The sequence below is a fragment of the Ambystoma mexicanum genome, chromosome 13, assembly GCF_040938575.1.
Source record: "Ambystoma mexicanum isolate Mex_15411 chromosome 13, UKY_AmexF1_1, whole genome shotgun sequence".
In the NCBI taxonomy this organism is placed as follows: domain Eukaryota; kingdom Metazoa; phylum Chordata; class Amphibia; order Caudata; family Ambystomatidae; genus Ambystoma; species Ambystoma mexicanum.
In genome coordinates this window covers 651,350,721-651,371,264 of record NC_090938.1, presented here as the reverse complement: position 1 = coordinate 651,371,264, position 20,544 = coordinate 651,350,721, and the positions used below count along the sequence as shown (strand labels likewise).

Genomic DNA, 20,544 nt, shown 5'->3' with positions numbered 1-20,544 from the left:
TCAAGAGGTCCCGGTGCAGGATGATCCTCGCCGCACCGGCGTGGCCGAGGCAGATCTGGTTCCCGGAACTTCTGGAGTTGTCAGCCGCCCCACCAGTCAAGCTGCCGACGGACACAGATCTTCTCTCCAGAGAAGGAGGCGCCATACTTCATCACGACCCGGAGTCGCTGAACTTGCAGGCCTGGCTCCTGATGCACTAGAGTTTGAAGGGTACGATATCCTGGCTGACTGCAGAGAGGTTCTTGCAAAGGCCAGGGCGTCCTCAACTCTTAAGTGCTACCGACATAAGTGGAAGAGGTTCTCTGTCTGGTGCACAGAAGATTAACCCTCTGCGGATTGCGGCTCCTCAAGTGCTGCCGTACCTACTGTCGCTGGCCAAGGCTGGACTGGCTCACGCCTCCATCAAGATACATCTGGCTGCGATCTCCTGATACACCAGAACCACAGGACGGGTGTCCTTGTGGTCCCATCGCCTGGTGAAGGAATTTATGAAGGGACTGTTCCGATCGTTCCTGCCGGTGAAGGCCCCTGTCCCGGCGTGGGAGCTCAACGTGGTGCTGACCAGGCTCATGGGTGCGCCATTCGAGCCCCTGCATTCGGCACCGTTGAAGTTCCTGTCGTGAAAGACTGCGTTTCTTGTGGCCATCACCTCCGCACGACGAGTGGGAGAGATCCAGGCCCTATCCTGCAATCCTCGATACTTGACTTTTCACAACACGAGGGTGCTGCTGAGGACGCACCCCTCCTTAATGCCCAAGGTGCCGTCGGACTTCCATCACAACAAGCCCTTGGTGTTACCTGTTTTCTTTCCGTCGCCGGCCGAGAGGACTTTGCACTCGCTGGATGTGGCTAGAGCGCTGACGTTCTGCATGGACCGCACAAAGAGTTCTCAGAAGACATCACAGCTGTTAGAACTTTGGCCCTGTGAACCAAGGGAAGGCCCTCTCGAAGGCTTCCATTTCCAGATGGCTCTGCGGCTGCATCATGCACTGTCACCGGTTGGCAACACGACCTTTACCCGGCCGTCCGAAAGCCTATTCAACCGGAGCGATCGCTGCTACTGCGACATTCCTGTCTGGTGTGCCCCTGCTGGACATCTGCAGGGCTGCTACATGGAGGTCAACTCACACCTTCACAAGATTCTACTGCGTCGACCGGGATTCCAGGGAGGAGTCCAGAGTCGGCCAGGCAGTGCTGCGCAACCTGTTCGCCTGAAGGTGGGCCTGGTGAGGAGGTAATAGTTGCTTAATGTTGAGTTTATGTAATGCTTAATGTTGAGCCTTGCCACCTCCCGTGGTTGTGCATGTGTGTACTGCTATGTATTCTTATTTCTGATGTTTGTTAATCTGTTAAGAATCACATGCTGTGCATAGGTCCGACATCCAGTGGTCACTGCGGAGTATTGCATTTTGTTTTTTGTAGTCGAAAAGGGGACGTCGACAAGGCGTGTCTGTAACACTATCCCTATAGTGACGTGCGTTGTACCCACAATCCCTCGCGCGTCGAGGTCCCTCAGATTGTTTTTTTCCGCCCAGCTACTGGCCACCTTGATGCGGAGCTCTTCGAGAGACATTGCCAAATAGTTTCGTTGACCTTTGGTCGTTTTGTTATTAATATCAATAACGTAGATCCCTCCCTCGACGCAGAGCTGTTTCTCCGCCGAGCAAGATCTTCGACGGAAGGACGAGCGGAGGGGATCCTTCGGCGCTGCCGAACACATGGCCTGGCCACGCCGACCATACACAGTAGGGAGAGTGGGGTTTTGTGATCTTTCTTTCTTCTCTTTAAGAATGCCTTTCTCTTTCCCCTCTCTCTCTTTCGAGGTCGTAGTCACACTTATTACCCTCAGCTATGGAGAGGACGCCATTTAGGTTTTGCCCGCTTTGCAAGGGTAAATATACCTGGAAGGATAAGCACAAACGGTGCAACCGTTGCTTACCCCTCGATCACCAGGAGGACGGCTGTGCGGCCTGTAAATTACTAAAGCCCAAAACTCTAAAAGACCGCAGGGTCAAAAGGTGGGCGGCCTACGCCATGTCTAGGCCTGACTCCTCGCTCGCTGCCGCCGTCGCCGAGTGTGACAAGGACAGTGACTACACGGCCCCCGTAACGGAGGCTGTAGACCTCTCAAAGGAGCGTTCACGCTCCTAGTCGTCGTCCGTCCCCGGCCCGACAAGCCCGGCTCACGCCCAGCTTATGGGGATGAACACCCCGGCGACAAGGACGCACACGGAAAAACACCAAAACACATACCCGCCCCCCCCGGCACACATTCGTCGAAGACGACAAAGGCAGCCATAGCGCCAACGGGGACGCCAGGCCCACCGGCGTCTTCTGCCGACCTTAAGGGTCGTCAGCCCTCCCCGCCACCGCTTCCGCGACAGGTGACTGGGCACTCTAAAAATAAGGGCGCTAACACCAAAACCTCCGGCGACACGCATCGCATGAGCGCTCACATTGCCAACAAGGACTCGACGGGCAAGGACTCGACGAGCAAGGACTTGACGAGCAAAGGCTCGACGTTACATAGCGCGACGGCGACCGATCCCTCGGAAGAGGGAATGATCGCCAAAAGCCTCGCGCGCATAGCATCTAAGGGCGGCCAGAGACGTACGGCGAGTGAAACGCCAAAAACCGCGCACAAGGCCAAAGATACGCCTAAAGCGCCGGAAAACAGAACAGGCCAGTTCCCGATGGGACAGAACCAGACAATTACAGGAGGAAGAAACTCCTTTTTCTTTCCCAGACCGTCCTGGCCGACCTCAGTGGACCTTTGAAAGGTTCCAGACCTGTATGGACAAACTAGACAGGTTCATGTCCATCCCAGAAGACAGGGCACCCGAGAGTCCAAGGGCTAAATACCAGAAGTTTTATAACCCCATACAGGAGGACATATACTCTTACAATCCCACTGAGGAAGACGCCTTCTTCCAGGAGGAAGATGAGTTCACCTATGTTGAGGACCAACAAGAAGAGGAAGATTTTCAAGAGGAAACTAACCTATGGGAGGAGGGATTCCAGGAAGACACAGGCGAGGGTGACCCAAATCCCTGGCAGTCACCGGCTAGGTCGACTGACCCAGGCAGTAGCAGTATAGTCCTCAGGTCTACTGAAACTACACCAGTCAGGAACCCTTCGCCTGTCGATGATCAACCCACCTTCAATGCACTGCTGAAGAAGGCAGCAGCACATTTCGAAATCGAAACTGGGGAGGTCACCCCAGACACAGATTTTGTGGAGAGGATTATCAAAGAAAACCCCCCCACTAGCCAGATTATACCCATCCTCGCCTCAGTTAAGAGACGTATTACACCTTCTCTTTCCACTCCTGCATTGGTGAGAGGGGTCAATCCGAGGATTGAGAAACTGTTCACTCCCTCTCAATCAGACCCATTATATATTAAGGGTCACTCAATCCCGGACTCCCTGGTCGTGACCAACACCAGGAAAAGGGCAGGAGTCCCACTATCTACTAGCGGGGCACCCCCAGATAAAGAGGGGAAGAAGCTGTATGCCCTAGCCTAGAGAATCACCACCTCTGCAGCATTCTCTACCAGAATCGCCAATAATAATACCCTATTGGCAAGCTACCCCGATGCTCAATGGGCTAAGCTCAAACAGGACATCGAAGAAGTTCCCGAACCCCTAAGGACTCGTTTACTGGCTACAGTTAACGAGGGCTCTCTGGTCAATCAAAGCATCGTCAAGAATACCCTCGATGCAGCAGAGACGGCTGGCCGCACTTTGGTACAAGGAATTTTACTGAAGCGTCACATCTGGCTTCGCAATTCCGGATTTAAGGCGGACACACAAGTGTCCCTTATTAATAAACCCATAGCAGAGTCCAACCTCTTTGGGAGAGCAGTGGATGACGCGCTGGAGAACGCGAAGAAAGAATTTGATACAATTAGGACCTTAGACCAAATTTCAAAACCCCCTAACAGGCGGGGATTTGGTAATGAGCGCTTTTTTCGTGGACAACGCCAGCAACAAAACCAACAACAACAGTATTCTGCCAGCAACTACAAGGGTAATAGCGGCCAGTACAATCAGAGGGGTCAACGCCGTGGCAAGGGAAGAGGCCGGGGTTCCACCCCCAGAGGCTCCCAAGCCAACAACACCACCAAGTGACGCGAAGATTCGCGTCCCCTCCCATGCAACGCCGGTCGGGGGCCGGTTATCATCCTTTCTTCCAGCATGGGAGGGAATAACATCAGACCGCTGGGTACTTTCCACCGTAGCCCGCGGCTACTGTATAGAGTTCAACAGTTCCCCAACATACAGACCCCCGAGGGGACGCCGCATGACACCAGAACACCTCGCCATCCTTCTCCAAGAAGTGGACCAACTGCTGGAAAAAGGAGCCATAGAGGTCGTGCCTCTATCTCAGGTAATGGAAAGTATTTATTCAGTGTACTTCCTTGTACCCAAAAAGGATCTAACCATGCGCCCTGTATTAGATCTGCGCCCAGCGAACCAGTTTGTCAAACCCCAAAAGTTTCGTATGGTGACCTTACAGGAAGTGATCCCACTGCTATCACAGGGAGATTACATGACAACACTGGACATGAAAGATGCATACTTTCATATTTTAATGTTGCCAGCGCACAGAAAATACCTCAGGTTTATGATAGAGGGCAAACACTACCAGTTCAGAGTGCTACCCTTCGGCATAGCATCTGCACCAAGGGTATTCACGAAAGTACTGGCAGTGGCAGAAGCCCACCTGCGCAGGTTATCCATCCCAGTATACCCTTACCTCGACGACTGGCTCATAACAGGGGATTCTTACGAGACCTGCTTCTCAAACACCCAAAAGACTGTAGACCTTTTGTTCCAACTGGGCTTCTCCATCAACGAGAAGAAGTCCAGTTTAGACCCCAGCCAAGTCAAACAATTCCTAGGGGCTCTAATTCGAACAAAGGACGGCCTCGTCTTCCCCTCCAACGAGAGGGTCCAAAACATGCTGTTTCAGATCCCACAATATGTGGCAGGTCGAGAGGTGACGGTGCGCAAAGCGATGCGATTGCTAGGAATGATGGCGTCGTGTATTTATTTGGTACCTCACGCGCGCCTGCGCATGCACCCAATGCAAGAGTGGCTCAACAGCCAGTGGTGTCAGGCCAGCAGACAATGGGACGATCTAGTGGTGGTCTCGCAAGCCTTGGTTCTCTCGCTAAGGTGGTGGACAAAGGAAAACCTGATAATAGGGAAACCCTTTGCCACACCCACGGTGGAGGCCACTCTAACCACGGACGCATCCCTCACAGGATGGGGGGCTCACCTATCCCATCAGACTGCTCACGGAGTGTGGACTCCGAACGTAGCATCCAAGCACATAAACCTACTGGCGGTGTTCAAAGCACTAAAAGCCTTCCAGGAACACCTACAAGGGAAGACAGTGATGGTCCTTACAGACAGCACCACAGCCATGTACTACATCAACAAGCAGGTGGGCACCCACTCTCCAGGACTGTCCAAGCTGTCCCAGAATATATGGAAGTGGGCTCTCAAACACAACATGTTCCTACTGTCACAACACGTACCAGGGGAACTCGATCTGCTAGCAGACGAACTCAGCAGAGACTTCCCCCTGCCCGAAGAGTACGAATGGCGATTGCACGAAGACATCGTCTTAGACGTCTTCACGCAATGGGGATTCCCCGAAATAGACCTGTTCGCAACTCTGGAGAACTCACAATGCCAAAGTTACGCCTCCAGGTACCCCCAGAACCAGTCCAAGGGGAACGGTCTGTCGATTCAATGGTCAAGGAAATTTGTTTATGCCTTCCCCCGACTGCCCTTCTCAACAAAGTGGTGCCAAGATGCACCAGGAGCAAGTTACCATCATACTAGTGGCCCCAATGTGGGCCCGGCAGCCATGGTTTGCTCACTTGATGGAGATGTCCCCATCTCCCCCAGTGAAACTTCCCTGCCCGTACAACATGCTGTCACAGGACAAGGGCAGGACACTGCATCCATGCCCTCAGACCATGAACTTAGCAGCCTGGCTCCTGAGATCATAGAATTTGGACATCTACAACTCCCGCAGAGATGTATGGACATCCTCAGGGAAGCCAGAAAACCTAATACTCGCCACTGCTATTCTAGCAAGTGGAAAAGATTTGCCATCTGGTGTAGAGGTAAGAGCATCAACCCGGTTGACTGCTCTCCCACACACATTGTTCTGTACTTGAACCATTTACTGGATTCAGGTCTAGTGTTCAATTCCATTAAAGTCCACCTGGCGGCACTTTCTGCATACACCACTTCCCAACTTAGTGTCGTGGTGGAAGATACCAGTTATCAAGGCCTTCATGGAGGGGGTAAAGAGAATACACCCTTCCGATAGCTAACCCAGCTCCCGGATGGGACTTAAATGTGGTACTTTCTGGACTCATGGGCTCGCCTTTTGAACCCATGCACAAGGCAACTCTTAAAGGCCTCACTCTTAAGACTGCTTTCCTAATAGCTATCACCTCCATTAGGAGAGTAAGTGAACTACAGGTTCTTTCTGTTCTAGACCCCTTCGTAACAGTTCACAAGGACAAGGTGGTTCTACGCACACACCCAAGGTTTGCACCAAAATTCATCTCGAAATTCCATGTAAACCAGTCAATAGAACTACCAACGTTCTTTCAAAACCCTTCCAGCTTGGGAGAAAAAAGTCTGCATACACTAGACGTACGCAGAGCTGTCATGTTCTACATGGAAAGAACCAGGCCACTGAGAAAGACTAATCAGTTCTTTGTCTCGGTGGCAGCAGGAAGAGAAGGAGATGCAGTCTCAAAGTCCACTATATCTAGATGGATTGTTCAATGCATCACTCTCTGTTACACTCTTGCTAAGAGAACTACCCTTCAAGCCAAGAGCACATTCTACTCGAGGCACTGGGGCTTCCATAGCGTTCATTGCAAATTTTCCCCTTGAGTCCATCTGCAAAGCGGCTACCTGGAGTTCTGTGCACACCTTTACAAAACACTACTGTCTAGATGCACACTCTAGATCTGACTCCCAGGTGGGACAGGCAGTATTAAGACATCTTTTCTCTACTGTTCCTTCTCATAACCCACCGCCAACTCTGGGTACTGCTCGCTAGTCTATGCACAGCATGTGATTCTAAGCAGATTAACAAACATCAGAAGACAATGGATTACTTACCGTAAAAGCATTTCTGATGGTTGTATCTGCTTAGATTCACATGTGCCCACCCTTCCTCCCCGCTCGGATGGAAGGAACATAGACACCTTTCTACATCTCTCTCTCTTTTCTGTACTCACTCACGTATAGAAGGCTCCCTCAGGGCAGAAAAAATACAAACGGAGGGACCTCGACGCGTGAGGGATTGTGGGTACAACGCACGTCACTATAGGGATAGTGTTACAGACACGCCTTGTCGATGTCCCCTTTTCGACTACGAAAAACAAAATACAATACTCCGCAGTGACCACTGGATGTCGGACCTATGCACAGCATGTGAATCTAAGCAGATAAAACCATCAGAAATGCTTTTACGGTAAGTAATGCAGTGTCATTCATGAGCATGTGAATCCATACCAGACCCCATGCTGGAGAAGGAACAAGTTACTTACCTGTAACTGTTGTTCTTCAGCATGGGTCTGGCATGGATTTGCCCCTCTGCAGCTCTTCACTTTGTCCTACTGCCACTTTACATGCTACCAAATCTGAAGATGGCTGCCAGAGAAGGGGCTTGGGTAGAAGGCAGTCATTGGCTGGGGACAGTATGACCCAGAGACCAGTGATTGGTTATTAGTAGAAAGACAGTTCAGAAACAAAACTGAAACTGATTGATTTATTTCTTTACCGAGGATTCCCAGCGTGACGACAGGGAATATTGATGAGCATGTGAATCCATGCCAGACCCATGCTGGACAACAACAGTTACAGGTAAGTAACTTGTTCCTTATCCATCTAGTTATGTGTGATGGGGTGTCAGGTTTCCATCTGATCTGTTTCGGAGGTTTGTGTGCCAGGTTGAGGCATGCATTGTCCCCCGCTCTGGTATTGGTGCTGTATATTTTACATTCATTGGCTCCCTTCCTACCCATTTCCCTGCTGGTGATCCATAGCTGTCTATATGTGCTCTGTGGACAAAACCTGTGTTGAAATTACCCTTCCCTCCTGATCTCTCCATATTCATTCTTAGAGTGATCTTAACTTATCTATGTTTCATTTTGGTATAGTGATATGTCGTAAATTTTTCTTCGCCCTCCCTCTGTTTATAGGAGCTAGACTAGGGAGATGGGGAGGATCTGTTCCCTCTGAGTATTGTTTTCGCTGTGTATGTGCCCCCACAGGCGTTCCTTATAGTTATGGGGAGAAGAGCCAGGTTTTGAGTAGCTTTCTAAATAGGTGATCTCTCGTGTTATGTATGTTTTTGGGAAGATCGTTCCAGGTTTTCGTGCAAGGTGAGAAGGAGGATACTCCGAATTTTCTTTAGTTGTATGGTTGTGTTTCCCAACATGTCGCTGCTATGTCTGAGTGGTCTTGTTGGCCGGTAGATGTTTATCTTCTCTTGGGAACTCTGCTCCTTGACCGTGGATTACTCTGTGCATAATGCACATTGATTTGAACTTTATTCGCGGTTTTATTTGTAACTAGTGTAGCGTTTTGGGAGCTGGAGTGATGTGTTCTCTTTGCGGTTGTTTGGGCAGGAGCCTGGCCGCTGCATTTTGTGTGCGCTGGAGTGTTTTTTAGAAGTCACTCTGGCATTCCTAGATATAGGCTGTTGGCGTAGTCTACTCTGGATATGATGAGAGCGATGATGGTGAGCGTTTTGGGGGTGAATGAGAGGAATGGTATGATCCTTTTTACTGCTCGTAGGAGGAAGAAGCATTTCTTGATTAGAGAGTTTACTTGTGACTCTAGTTAGTTTGTTGTCCATCAAGACTCCCAGGTTTTTTACCATCGTTGACAGGGCTGGTGCTGTGCCAAGTTCTGTTGGCCAAAGGATGTAGTGATTGTTTTCTCAGAATGATCAGTATTTCTGTTTTGCCCAGGTTGAGTTTGAGGCACTTCGCGTTCAGCCAGCTGTAGATGTCATGAAGGCAGCTCTCTAGTGTTTACTTTTTGTGTGTGTTGTATTTTGTAGACAGTTTGTGTGTTCTCAGCATAGTTGTAGCATGTGAGGCCGTGTGTTTTAATGATCTTGATTAGTTGAGCCAGGATAAAGTTGAATAATAATGGGGAGAAGGATGATCGTTTTGATACTCTGTCTGTGGGTTCTCTTGAATTGGGATTTGAAAGGTTTGAGCCATATGGTTTCTGTTCGCTAGGAAGGATTTAATTCATAGTAAGGCTAGGTTGGTGAGTCCAATTTCTTCCCCTCTCCTGATGAGGATGTCGTGGGTGACTTGTGTCAAATGCTGCAGAGAGATCTAGAAGTATCAGAGCAGCGCATTTGTCTGAATCTGCGTTCGCCTTTAGGTCATCCCAGATTTGAGAGAACTGCTGTTTCCGTTTTTCTCATTGGTATGAAATATACTTGTGCCTGGTCCAATAGATGATGTTCTTCTATAGAATAACACAAGAATTCATAGATGTTGGAGTAGTTTCGCTGGGTACGGGATTTTGGCGATAGCTCTGTAATTGGAGAGGTCATCCACGTTTCCTGCTGTGTCCTTGAGGAGCGGTTTGATGTATGCTGATTTGAAGGATTGTGGCACTTTCCCTGTTGAGTTTGAGTGGTTGAAGAGGTTTCTGTAGTAATCCATGGGTGTTCCTTGTCTGAGTGTTGATTTGTATATGTCCTGGGGCAGGGATCCGTGGGGGAGCCTGTTTTGTTGCTTTTGTTTTCCAGTTTGACGAATGTCTCCCCTGATATTTGGGGGAAGCTTTGTAGTTGGTTTGGGCAGTCCTTGTACGGGTGAGTGGGTTGCATACTGGGGTCGCATGGTTGGCTTTGTATGGTCTGTTGGATGGTGATGGTTTTGTTTTTGAACTGGTCTGCAAGGTTGTTGGCATAGTCGCTTCAATGGCATTGGAGCGTTGTTGCAGCCAGGTTTTTTTTAAAAAAAAAATAGTTTGATTTATAACAGTTCTTTTTGGTTCTTTGTTGATTCTGTTGTCGAAGTATTTCCTTTTGCCTATTTGGATTTCCTTTTTGTATGAGCGGATTTGTCGTTGGAATTGGAATTTCTTAGCATGGTTGTTTTTAATCCTCCATTCTAGTTTGTTTTCCGTTTTTTCCTTTTCATGGTGCTGAGTAGCGGGATAAACCATTTTGCTGTTGCTCTTTTGTGTGATAGGTTAAAAGGTTTTTATTTGACGATCTCATCTATTGTTGTCTTGATCCAGTTGTGAAGTAGTTCTGTTTTTTGTCCGGGTCAGCTTCTGCCATAGTTGTTGCTTGTGGTAGCTGAGTTCCAGTAGTTCAGTTAAGTTGCAATTTGTGATGATCCTCTAGTTTCGTTTCATCATAGTTGGCAGATTGTCCTGTTGCTTGATTATTGGTGAGGCCAGCGTGATCACGAAAGAGATGGTTAGGTCGCTCCAGAAGATCTGCATTGGTGGTGCCTTGGTAATGAGATTTTTGTTGGTGAAGATTGAGTCTAGTGTATGTCCTGGCGTCTGGGTTGCTCCTTTGACTAGTTGATGTAATTTCATTGTTTCCAGATGTTTGGCTAATGATTTTTGTGTGGTTGTGGTTTCTTTGTCGAACCAGATGTTGAGGTCACAGCGAATAATCAAGTGACCCTGCTCGATGGCTAGTTTGGTTATTGCTTCTGTGAAGGCGTCTACAAAGGTCGTCTGTATACCAATATGAATTTGAGGTTTGTTTTGGGATTCGTTAGGCGAAGGATTTTTCGATGTTTAGAGGGTCTTCCAGTTTAATTTCCAGGTGTTCCTTGTGGGCTATTGCCAGTCCCCCATCTCTTGTTTTTCCTGTTTGCTTGGACGCACTTGGAAGTTTTCAGGCAATTGTGGAGTGTGATTTTTTTGTTGTCATCTAGCCATGTTTCAGTTATGAATCTGATGTTGATACCTCTGTTGCATAAGAGGTTGTAGATTTCGATGGCATGCTTGGCCATAGACCTAGTGTTGATTAGATTGCAGTGAATTTTGGTGCGCTTAGATTTGTTTAATGATCCCCATTTCGACATTTTGGTGTTCCGTTGCAGTGTTTCTGTGATGTTGTGCCCGATTGGTTGGGGTCCTATGGATGTTGCTTCATCGTTGAGTAAGTCTGTTAGATTGATAGCTGGGTTGCTGTATTCTTCGGGTTAGTCTTTCTTGTTTTGATTTAGTTGTTGGGATTGCACTTGTGTTCTTGTGATATATGGAGTGAAGGTGTTGTATCATGCCATTTTTTTTCTTAGATCCTCTCCTTTTATTTTGGGACTCCAGATGGTTCTTAGCTAGTATGGGCATGTTGGTGTCGTTGGAGGTTCGTGGCCCTGTGCTTGTGGCGAGGTATGAAGTAAGGTACCATGATAGTTCTCTTGTGGTGCTGTTGGTTGTGTGGTTTGCTGGGGTGCGGCCTGTGGTTGTGAGGACTTCTATTTGCGGCGGTTGAAGGTGTGGGTCAGTTGAGATTGGTCCTTGTTCTGATGCTCCTTGGCAGTGTCCAGTTCTTCTTTGGGCATTTTGTCTCTTTGGTAGTTGGATTAGAGTGGGGATTGAGTTCACAGCGGCAGTAGCCCTCTTGCTTGGCCTTGCGTTTGGCTATTGTTCGGTTTTATCCTTTCATGTTTTGTTCTCTGGGGACCCTGATGGTGTCTGTCCGATTAGTAGGTTGCTTTTCCGGTGTAATTCTATTTGGGGTGAGCTGTATAGACTGGGTACTAAGCGTAAGAGGGGATTGCTCTGAGGATGGGGTGACAAGGGGTTCCTGTATCACTTGGGTAAATATCAGTTTATGGCTACTAGCTTTGATGATGGCTAGGTGATCTTACTGACAGTAGAGGCCTAGGATTGAAATTGGTGATCAGTGGTGATATCCACCTGGGTTGAGATTCCTAGATGTGTGGGAAGTCTATGATTCGTTGAGTGGTTTACTGTGGCAAGATACACTTTGGGATCTTTGATAGTGTGAGAGAGAAGTAGGTTTCACAAGCCATGCTCAGTAAGTTAGGTGGACACCTAGTTTTGGCCGGGAGTCAAGCCGTCAGTAATGGATATTGGAAGGGAATCTTAAGTAACACGGATGGTAGGCAATCAATGAGAGGAGCACCCCGCTTGAGGTTTCCTAGGTTGGGGGGTGGGGGGAGGAGCAGGTATCACAGAGTGGCAGGCACTAAATCAGGACGTCTAGTGTTGACTTTCTACGATAGTGCTGAAAAGGCCTAGGTATCAGAATATGGCAGGCACTAAATGAGGACGCCTAGAGCTGACTTTCCTGGATAGTGGTGGGAAGGTCCAGGTGTCGCAAAGTAGCAGGCACTAGATTAGAAACACCTAGAATTGACTTTCATGTATAGTGGGAAAATGGCCCAGGTATCACAAAATGGTAGGCAGTAATCAAAGATACATAGTTGACAGTGAGGCAGGCAGTTAATAAGGCGGCTAGAACTGAGTTGCGTATATAGTGGGAGCAAGGCCTATGTGTCGCAAAATGGCAGGTACTAGATTTGAAGAATCTAGAATTGAATTTCCTGTATATTAGGGAAAAAGGCCTAGTTCTCACAGAATGGTAGGCAGTAAATCAAAGCTACATAGAGTTAACAGAGAGGCAGGCCATTAATAAAAGAAAACACCTAGACCTGAGATTCCTGGAAAGTGGGAGAAAACCCCGGGTTGGCCACACACCAGGTACCTTGGCGTCTGTGTGCATTATGTTCAACTTGGGTTCCCAATTATGTTCGAGTGTAAGTTTAGTTGGCTTTTCCCAGGTTGGTGGTAGTAGTTACTACCCGTCGTTCTCACTACCTTGTCAGTTGATGCTGGTTGACTGTAATCTGTTCTTCATTTTGCGCTTCTGGATACTCTTTCAAGCTGCTTCTGCTGGTTGTGGGTGGAAATATGCCTTGCCAACCACCTAGGTGATTAGTGTTCTAAGAAGGAACAGGTTGGCTGTTGTTTTGGGAAATAGGCAGAGTTTGCCAGTGTGTCCAGGGAACTAGGTGGGAGCGCTGCTGGTCTTATTCCTTGGGCTTGTAGTTCAGAAGCGATTAGGTAGTTGTGCACAGTGGTTGGTTTGGTTATGTATGTGATTGAGGGGGTAGTTGGCAGTTTAGGCTGGGTTATTGTTAGTGCGTGGCAGCTTCCCCTGCTGACACCTGCAGACAGTCTGGAGCCACCTCTGCAGGAGCCGCCCTTTGCGTTGGGGCTCTTAGCTGCTTGGACTGCAACGGGCAGAGGGTTGCCCTAGCACTATGATACTAATGGGATCCTTTGAACCAATCGGTGAAGGGGGCAGGACACGAGGCGGGTAGAACAACACAGAAGGGCAGGCAAGAAGCGCACACAGCGCCGATGCAGTCTGAAATCACAAGACAAAATGCACAATTTTCAATGTAAGACTGCGGTGTGGGGGGCATCACCTCAGCGGCGTCTGGGACCAAAGTGTCGTGCTGTAGGTGGCGAACAAGGGACTAGGTCCCCGTTCAGGAAGGAAACAGTTGGCCAATCGGGGGAAGGGGCGGGACAAGAGGCAGGGAGAACAACACGGACAGGTAGGCAAGAATCGCATGCAGCTCCGATGCAATCCGAAATCACAAGGCAAAATGCACAATAATAATTGTAGCCATCTGTTCCATCGTGGTGCAAGACTGCTGGTGTCTGAAATGCCAAATGCTGGAACGAACTGTAGTTGTGGAGACTAGTGACCACTATACACTCTACAAACCAAGGGGAAAATATTGACTGGGTGGTGTGACGCTGGAATGATCACTACTTCCAGGGTGTACTCACAGCACGGATCTGTTTTCTGGCCTTCCTGACAGTTGTTTGCACGTGTGTTCTGCAGGCCACTTGACACCACTGGGCCTGGTGACTAATCTGGTCTGATTTGCATTCAGCTTCAGTGTGCTGTTGACCACCTCCTGCAGAATAGGGTCAGGCAGGCAGGCAGGCAGGCACAGCACTACAGCACAGGCTCATCCAATGACATGGATGGCTGAGCAATTAAATGTCCTTAAACGTGTCCGAAGGGGCTACTCCACAGAGGCATGTTCCTTTCTTCCATCAGTGTGCTGGCTGGCGACCGCCTTTAAGTAGGCTCTCCTGCACCGTATTACGGCCAGATTGGTAGGCTGCTGTGGTCAGACGACGCTGCTCACACACAGGCACACCTCGTCACTAGTGTTGTGTATGGGACTCGTACACATCAATAAACTTCAATAATGATGCAGCTATGGCAATCGCAACACCAACACGGAGTTGGAGGAATATCTCTTTATTTCGAGCTCCTCACTCGTACCGACACTCCGCCCCTTACTGTCACATGAACCCTGTGTCATGTCCTAACGCTGGCAAACATAGACATGGGAGAAGGTAGCACAGGCATAGATATAGGACAGGATAATAGCAGGACACTATGGCCACTCTCCTCCGCCGGCTACTTTCCTCCTCTGCCAGCCACTCTCCTGCTCCCCTCGCCTCCTCTGCCTGGCCACTCTTCCTCCGCCTGGCCACTCTTCCTCTGCCGGCCCCTTCCTCCTCCCGCTCACTGTCCTCCTCCTCTGCCGGCCACTGTCCTCGTCGTCCTCCTCTGCTGGCCACTCCTCCTCCTCTAGCGGCCACTCCTCTTCCTCCTCCTTCCCTGCCGGCCACTCCTCTTCCTCCTTCTCTGCAGACCACTCCTCCTCCCCCTCTTTTGGCTCCTCCTCCTCCCCCCTCTTCCGGCCCCTCCTTTTCCCCCCCCCCCCTCTTCCGGCCCCTCCTCCTCCTCTTCCGGCCCCTCCTCCGCCGGCCCCTCCTCCGCCGGCCCCTCCTCCTTCTCCGCTGGCCGCCCCTTCTCCTCTGCAGGCTCCTCATCCTCCACTGGCCCCTCCCCCTCTGCTGGCCACTCCCCTTCCTCTGCCAGCCACTCTTCTTCCTCCTCCTCCTCCCTCCACTTTTGCCGGCCACTCCTCCTCCGCCTCTGCTGGCCACTCCCCTCCTCCTCTGCTGGCCACTCCCCTCCTCCTCCTCCTCTGCTGGCCACTCTCCTCCTCCTCCTCTGCTGGCCACTCTCCTCCTCCTCCTCTGCTGGCCACTCTCCTCCTCCTCTGCTGGCCACTCCTTCTCCTCCGCTGGCCACTCCTCCTCCTCTGCTGGCCACTCCTCCTCCTCCTCCTCTGCTGGCCACTCCTCCTCCTCCTCCTCTGCTGGCCACTCCTCCTCCTCTGCTGGCCACTCCTCCTCCTCTGCTGGCCACTCCTCCTCCTCTGCTGGCCACTCCTCCTCCTCTGCTGTCCACTCCTCCTCCTCTGCTGGCCACTCCTCCTCCTCTGCTGGCCACTCTCCTCCTCTGCTGGCCTCTCTCCTCCTCCGCTGGCCTATCTCCTCCTCCTCCGCTGGCCTCTCTCCTCCTCCTCTGCTGGCCACGCTCCTCCTCCTCTGCTGGCCACGCTCCTCCTCCTCTGCTGGCCACGCTCCTCCTCCTCTGCTGGCCACTCCTCCTCCTCCTCTGCTGGCCCCTCCTCCTCCTCTTCCGGCCCCTCCTCCTCCTCCTACTCTTCCGGCCCCCCCTCCTCCTCCTACTCTTCCGGCCCCCCCTCCTCCTCCTACTCTTCCGGCCCCCCCTCCTCCTCCTACTCTTCCGGCCCCCCCTCCTCCTCCTACTCTTCCGGCCCCCCTCCTCCTCCTCTGCCGGCCCCCGCTCCTCCTCCTCTGCCGGCCCCTCATCCTCCACTGGCCCCTCCCCCTCTGCTGGCCACTCCTACTCCTCCTCCTCTGCCAGCCACTCCTCTTCCTCCTCCTCCTCCCTCCTCTTTTGCCGGCCACTCCTCCTCCTCCTCTGCTGGCCACTCTCCTCCTCCTCCTCCTCTGCTGGCCACGCTCCTCCTCCTCCTCCTCCTCCTCCTCCTCCTCTGCTGGCCACTCTCCTCCTCCTCTGCTGGCCACTCTCCTCCTCCTCCTCTGCCGGCCACTCTCCTCCTCCTCTGCCGGCCACTCTCCTCCTCCTCTGCCGGCCACTCTCCTCCTCCTCTTCCCCTGCTGGCCGCTCTCTTCCCCTGCCGGCCACTCTCCTCCTCTTCCCCTGCCGGCCACTCTCCTCCTCTTCCCCTGCCGGCCACTCTCCTCCTCTTCCCCTGCCGGCCACTCTCCCCCCCCCCCCCCCCCCCTTGCCGGCCACTCTCCTCCTCTGCCGGCCACTCTACTCCTCCGCCGATTTGTTTTAGATGCCTTTAGTTGGAATTTTATGCACTCAGTTTGAATTAGATTTTATTGTGCAGTTATGCTGTACGCAGCCATTCAGGCTCCTATTTTATTTGTTAGTCCTTTCTTATTTGTAAATTAGACGGGAATTACTATTTGTAAATTTAGAATTTCTTATTTTCAACTTGTAATCCTTTTGTAGTACTTTGCATCCATGTTGGTGTACTGTATGCTCTTTTACCGACTGGAGTTTTAACTCCAATTCCCATCTGCACTTAGGGTACGCATAGTTGTGACGCTTACCGTATCCAACAGTCCTTAACTGGCTGGCTTTAGGGCACCCACAGTGTGATTTTTGTTTAAGATGCATTTCGTTCTAGTTGGATGCACTTCTTTGGAATGAGATTTTATTGTGCAGTCATAAAGCAGTCCGCAGCCTTTCAGACTCCTATTTTACTCTTTAGTCCATTGAGATATATTATAATGCACCAAGGATTCAAAAATGGATTGGAGAATCGTCTAGTATGTACATATAGGAAAGATAATGCTGGAGAACACTACTTACAGGTAAGTAGCCTTCTTTCATTTCAGAACACCTCAAAAGGAAAGCAGATACCTGGCTAAATATCTTACTTTTCTGGGTCCTTGTACAAAAATTACATATTCTCTTTTGTTTTTTTTTTAGGCACTGGATGTGAATAATAGGACAGACGATGCTCTATTCAACAGCACAAGTGGTGATCTGCTGAACATGACCTACAGCTTGGCTCCATCCACGCCAATTCACCAGAATGTTAGCTTACATCAGGCTTTGTTACCAAGCTGTTCTCTGGACCTTTCACCACTTTTCAGTCCAGTGACCGAAGGCCCTCCATCAACCTCCACCCCAGCCTTGCTCCAATTAGCTTCTGACAACTCCACCCACCTGAACTCGACCTTTGGATCAACTAACTTTACAGGCACCTTCTTGCAGCCTCAGCTGAACAACACCATCAATGATACTTCTGGTCCTCAGCTGCCCGATCCTTTAGGGGGGCTACTTAATGAAGCTATGCTAGCAGAGATAAGCATGATGGACCTGGCTATTGAAGAGGGCTTTAACCCTGTGCAGGCATCCCAGCTGCAAGAGGAATTCGATTCGGACTCTGGACTTTCATTGGACTCTAGTCACAGTCCTCCTTCTCCTAGCAGCTCTGAATCCTCTTCTTCAACGGCCTCCTCTTCATCCTCCTCCACTGCTTCCTCACCCTTCTCTGAAGAGGGAGCAGTCGGTTACAGCTCAGACTCTGAAATCATTGACTTTGAGGGTTCTGAAGGGGCTACTGGATACCAACCAGAATACAGCAAGTTTTGTAGAATGAGTTACTTGGATCCCTCGCAGTTTCAGTACTTGCCTCATCTAGAACAGGTTGGCCACAATCACACTTACAACATGGTGCCTGAAGTTGTGGACAGTGATGAATCCCAGATGTCACCAGCAATGCGTAAAAGCATCAAGGAGGAAACTCAGGAAGACTTCCTTGACAAGCAGATGGGTCGCGATGAACAGAGAGCGAGAGCAATGAAGATCCCCTTCACGAACGAGAAGATCATTAACTTGCCTGTGGAGGAGTTTAATGAAATGTTGTCCAAGTATCAGCTCAGCGAGGCGCAACTTAGCCTAATCCGTGACATTAGAAGGAGGGGCAAAAACAAGATGGCTGCTCAGAACTGCCGAAAGAGGAAGCTAGATACCATTCTGAATCTTGAGCATGACGTGGATGATCTGCGAAGGGACAAGTCCAGATTGCTCCGAGAGAAGGTGGAGTTCCTCCGGTCCATTCGGCAAATGAAGCAGAAGGTGCAGAGTCTTTACCAAGAAGTGTTTGATCACTTGCGAAATGAGAACGGTCAGCCCTACTCCCCCCATCACTATGCTCTACAATATGCCAATGATGGGAGTGTGGTTCTGATGCCACGCACTGTTGCAGACCAGCAGGCCAGGCGACAAGAGAGGAAACAGAAGGACAGGAGGAAGTGACGTGTTGATGAGGCAGATCTATAATTTATTACTGTGGATATGGGCTGCACAGTAGAGGGATTTTTAATCCTCCTTATCCCTTAACTTCTCAATGGGACTGCCGACCAGTGTACAGGGAAATGACCACACATGAAGGTCACTTGTCATTCTTCTGGCCTTTTCATATGGCATTCCCTCTACTAAGTTGGCGTGGGAATCGTATTTCTCCATATCCTGGCGTATTGTCCCTACATGGGTAAATGGGTGGTGTAGGGAGCCTGCTGATGGTTGAGGTTGATCAAAATACACTGTGCTGTTGGAAGCAGACTAGCCATCCTCAATGGAAGAATTCAAACTCATGGGGGGGTTGGGGGGGGTGGTTGAGCGAAAGCTGTTATTCCTAAAGTTATTTTGTGTGAGAGAGCCTATCTAAGAGCAGGAGCTGGTTTCAAACTAGCAATGAGACTAATAGTTGCATTTTCCATCAAACGCTCAGGTACTCCACTGAAGTTGAAGAGCGCGGTATGCTGAGGTCTGAAAGGGTGTATTCAGGTGTGAACTGCTGCATGATGTGCAGGAGAAGGTATTGAATTGGTGCCTCCTAGTTCAGTAGTGATATGACTACTTTCTGACTTCAAGCATTGTTGTTCGATTTTACATCATATCGTAGGGGATATTATTGTAACTGACCAGAGCTGCTCACGGTTTGTAAGTTTACCTGACTGATCTATCTGCATCCCTCCTGGAAACCTAATAACCGGCATCAGTTTATAGTCTTATCGTCATGACATGTTGCAATGCCACTGTATGTCCACACTGTATTTATCCCCTTCTTAATGGGCTGAGAAACCTTGTGGTGAAGCTGAAGTGTAGAGTCTACAGCTCCTGAAGCGCAGCGTCTACAGCTTCTTCCTCTATGGGCCAAAGACCCAGGTACTGCAGGCACTACTGCAAGTGCAGTCCCTGTTTTGCAATCCTTTCATCTGACTACAATGCCACCTTTGCGAGAACTCATTGTCCACAGTTGTCACTTGTGGTTTGGCAGAGGAATTTCAGCACTACATGTGACATCTCAAGAGAGAAAAGTTGTTTGATTCTTACTTGAAACATTTGAAAAGTAAAACTGTCATCAGTCTATAAATGTGCTATCTCTAATGGTAATTGGCTACTTTCCTTCTATGAACCATCTGGTGCAGAAACACAACTGAACTGGTTGAATTTTCCCAGTAGTTCTACCCTGTGTGTTTTTCTCAGTTGCTTGTTGGGTTTCCAATTCGTCAGCATTGGCTACGCTTCTTTAGATCAAGCAATGTCCAGGCATACACCCTGTGCATGTTATGCAATCACTTGTGGAGGGTATTTTCATTCAGGAGGTGGCACACAGGTGACGAAGCGCAATTTGGGTGGTTTGAAACATGCCAAAGATTCTTGGGCAGAGATCAGTGCATGTGGGAATGGCTTTACAAATGTATCCCCATAAATGTGCTGCTGTCTTGACTTTTCACCCCACAGGTATTTTTTTTTTAAAAAAAAGAGGAGTGAGCTGGCATTAACCCAGCCATGTCAAGGGGTGACTTTAATGTAAAAAAGCCATTGCAACTCTAGATGGCCCATGTGTGATCTATGGAGGCATGGCCCGAGAGCACAAATCCCACTTTCGAATCTCTAGGAGTAGATCCCACCTGCAGAGTGGGGTAGCAAACCCTCTGATGAGAGTGGAGCCCTGCTTTTTCTTCTGCACATTAAAAGATCTTATTAGAACACAGTACTACTGAGGTGTGCTTTTTTTTGTGCTTGAATTATTTTTAGAGATTTTACAGACTGTGTCATCAACATGAAAATGGCACAAAATGTGTAATTTTTTTGTTTTGTCTGAAGAAAAATAAAGACTGTGCTAAAAATAAAGTCATTGTGTCCCTTTATTGTGATAATGCTTGAAAGACTGATGTGGAGGATAGGCATGTTAGAATTGGTCCCTATATTTATGCATCATTTTTTGGGGAGTGTGTGGGGACAACTGGCCAATGTGCTGCGACTAATTTGGTCTACACCATTGGCTCATTCAGAGATTCACATGCCTTGAATGGAAGCTTTGACTCATTGGTCCAATCCTTACAGAAATATTTCCAAAATCTTTTTCAACCTTATTCAAACCGTCGCTGCGTTAGCTGATATGACAGGTCGGCCCGCAGCTCCATTCCAAGATGCGGTCTTGTGGGCCTTTACCATATGAAATAGGTTATAGAGTACAAAGTTTTATCTCCTTTTTATTGAATATTTCT

General features: G+C 49.5%; 1 protein-coding gene across 3 annotated transcripts in view; it reads left to right on the top strand.

Annotated features, from left to right (window-relative positions):
* NFE2L1 (NFE2 like bZIP transcription factor 1) overlaps positions 1–20,167 on the top strand; it is a 235,132-nt gene extending 214,965 nt beyond the window's left edge. For all 3 annotated transcript variants that reach the window (XM_069634629.1, XM_069634631.1, XM_069634630.1), the window contains exon 6: positions 16,949–20,167. In XM_069634629.1, coding sequence (XP_069490730.1) covers positions 16,949–18,283 — 1,335 coding nt within the window. In that variant the 3' untranslated portion in view covers positions 18,284–20,167. The remainder of the gene's footprint in view (positions 1–16,948) is intronic.
* The last annotated feature ends 377 nt before the right edge of the window (positions 20,168–20,544 follow it).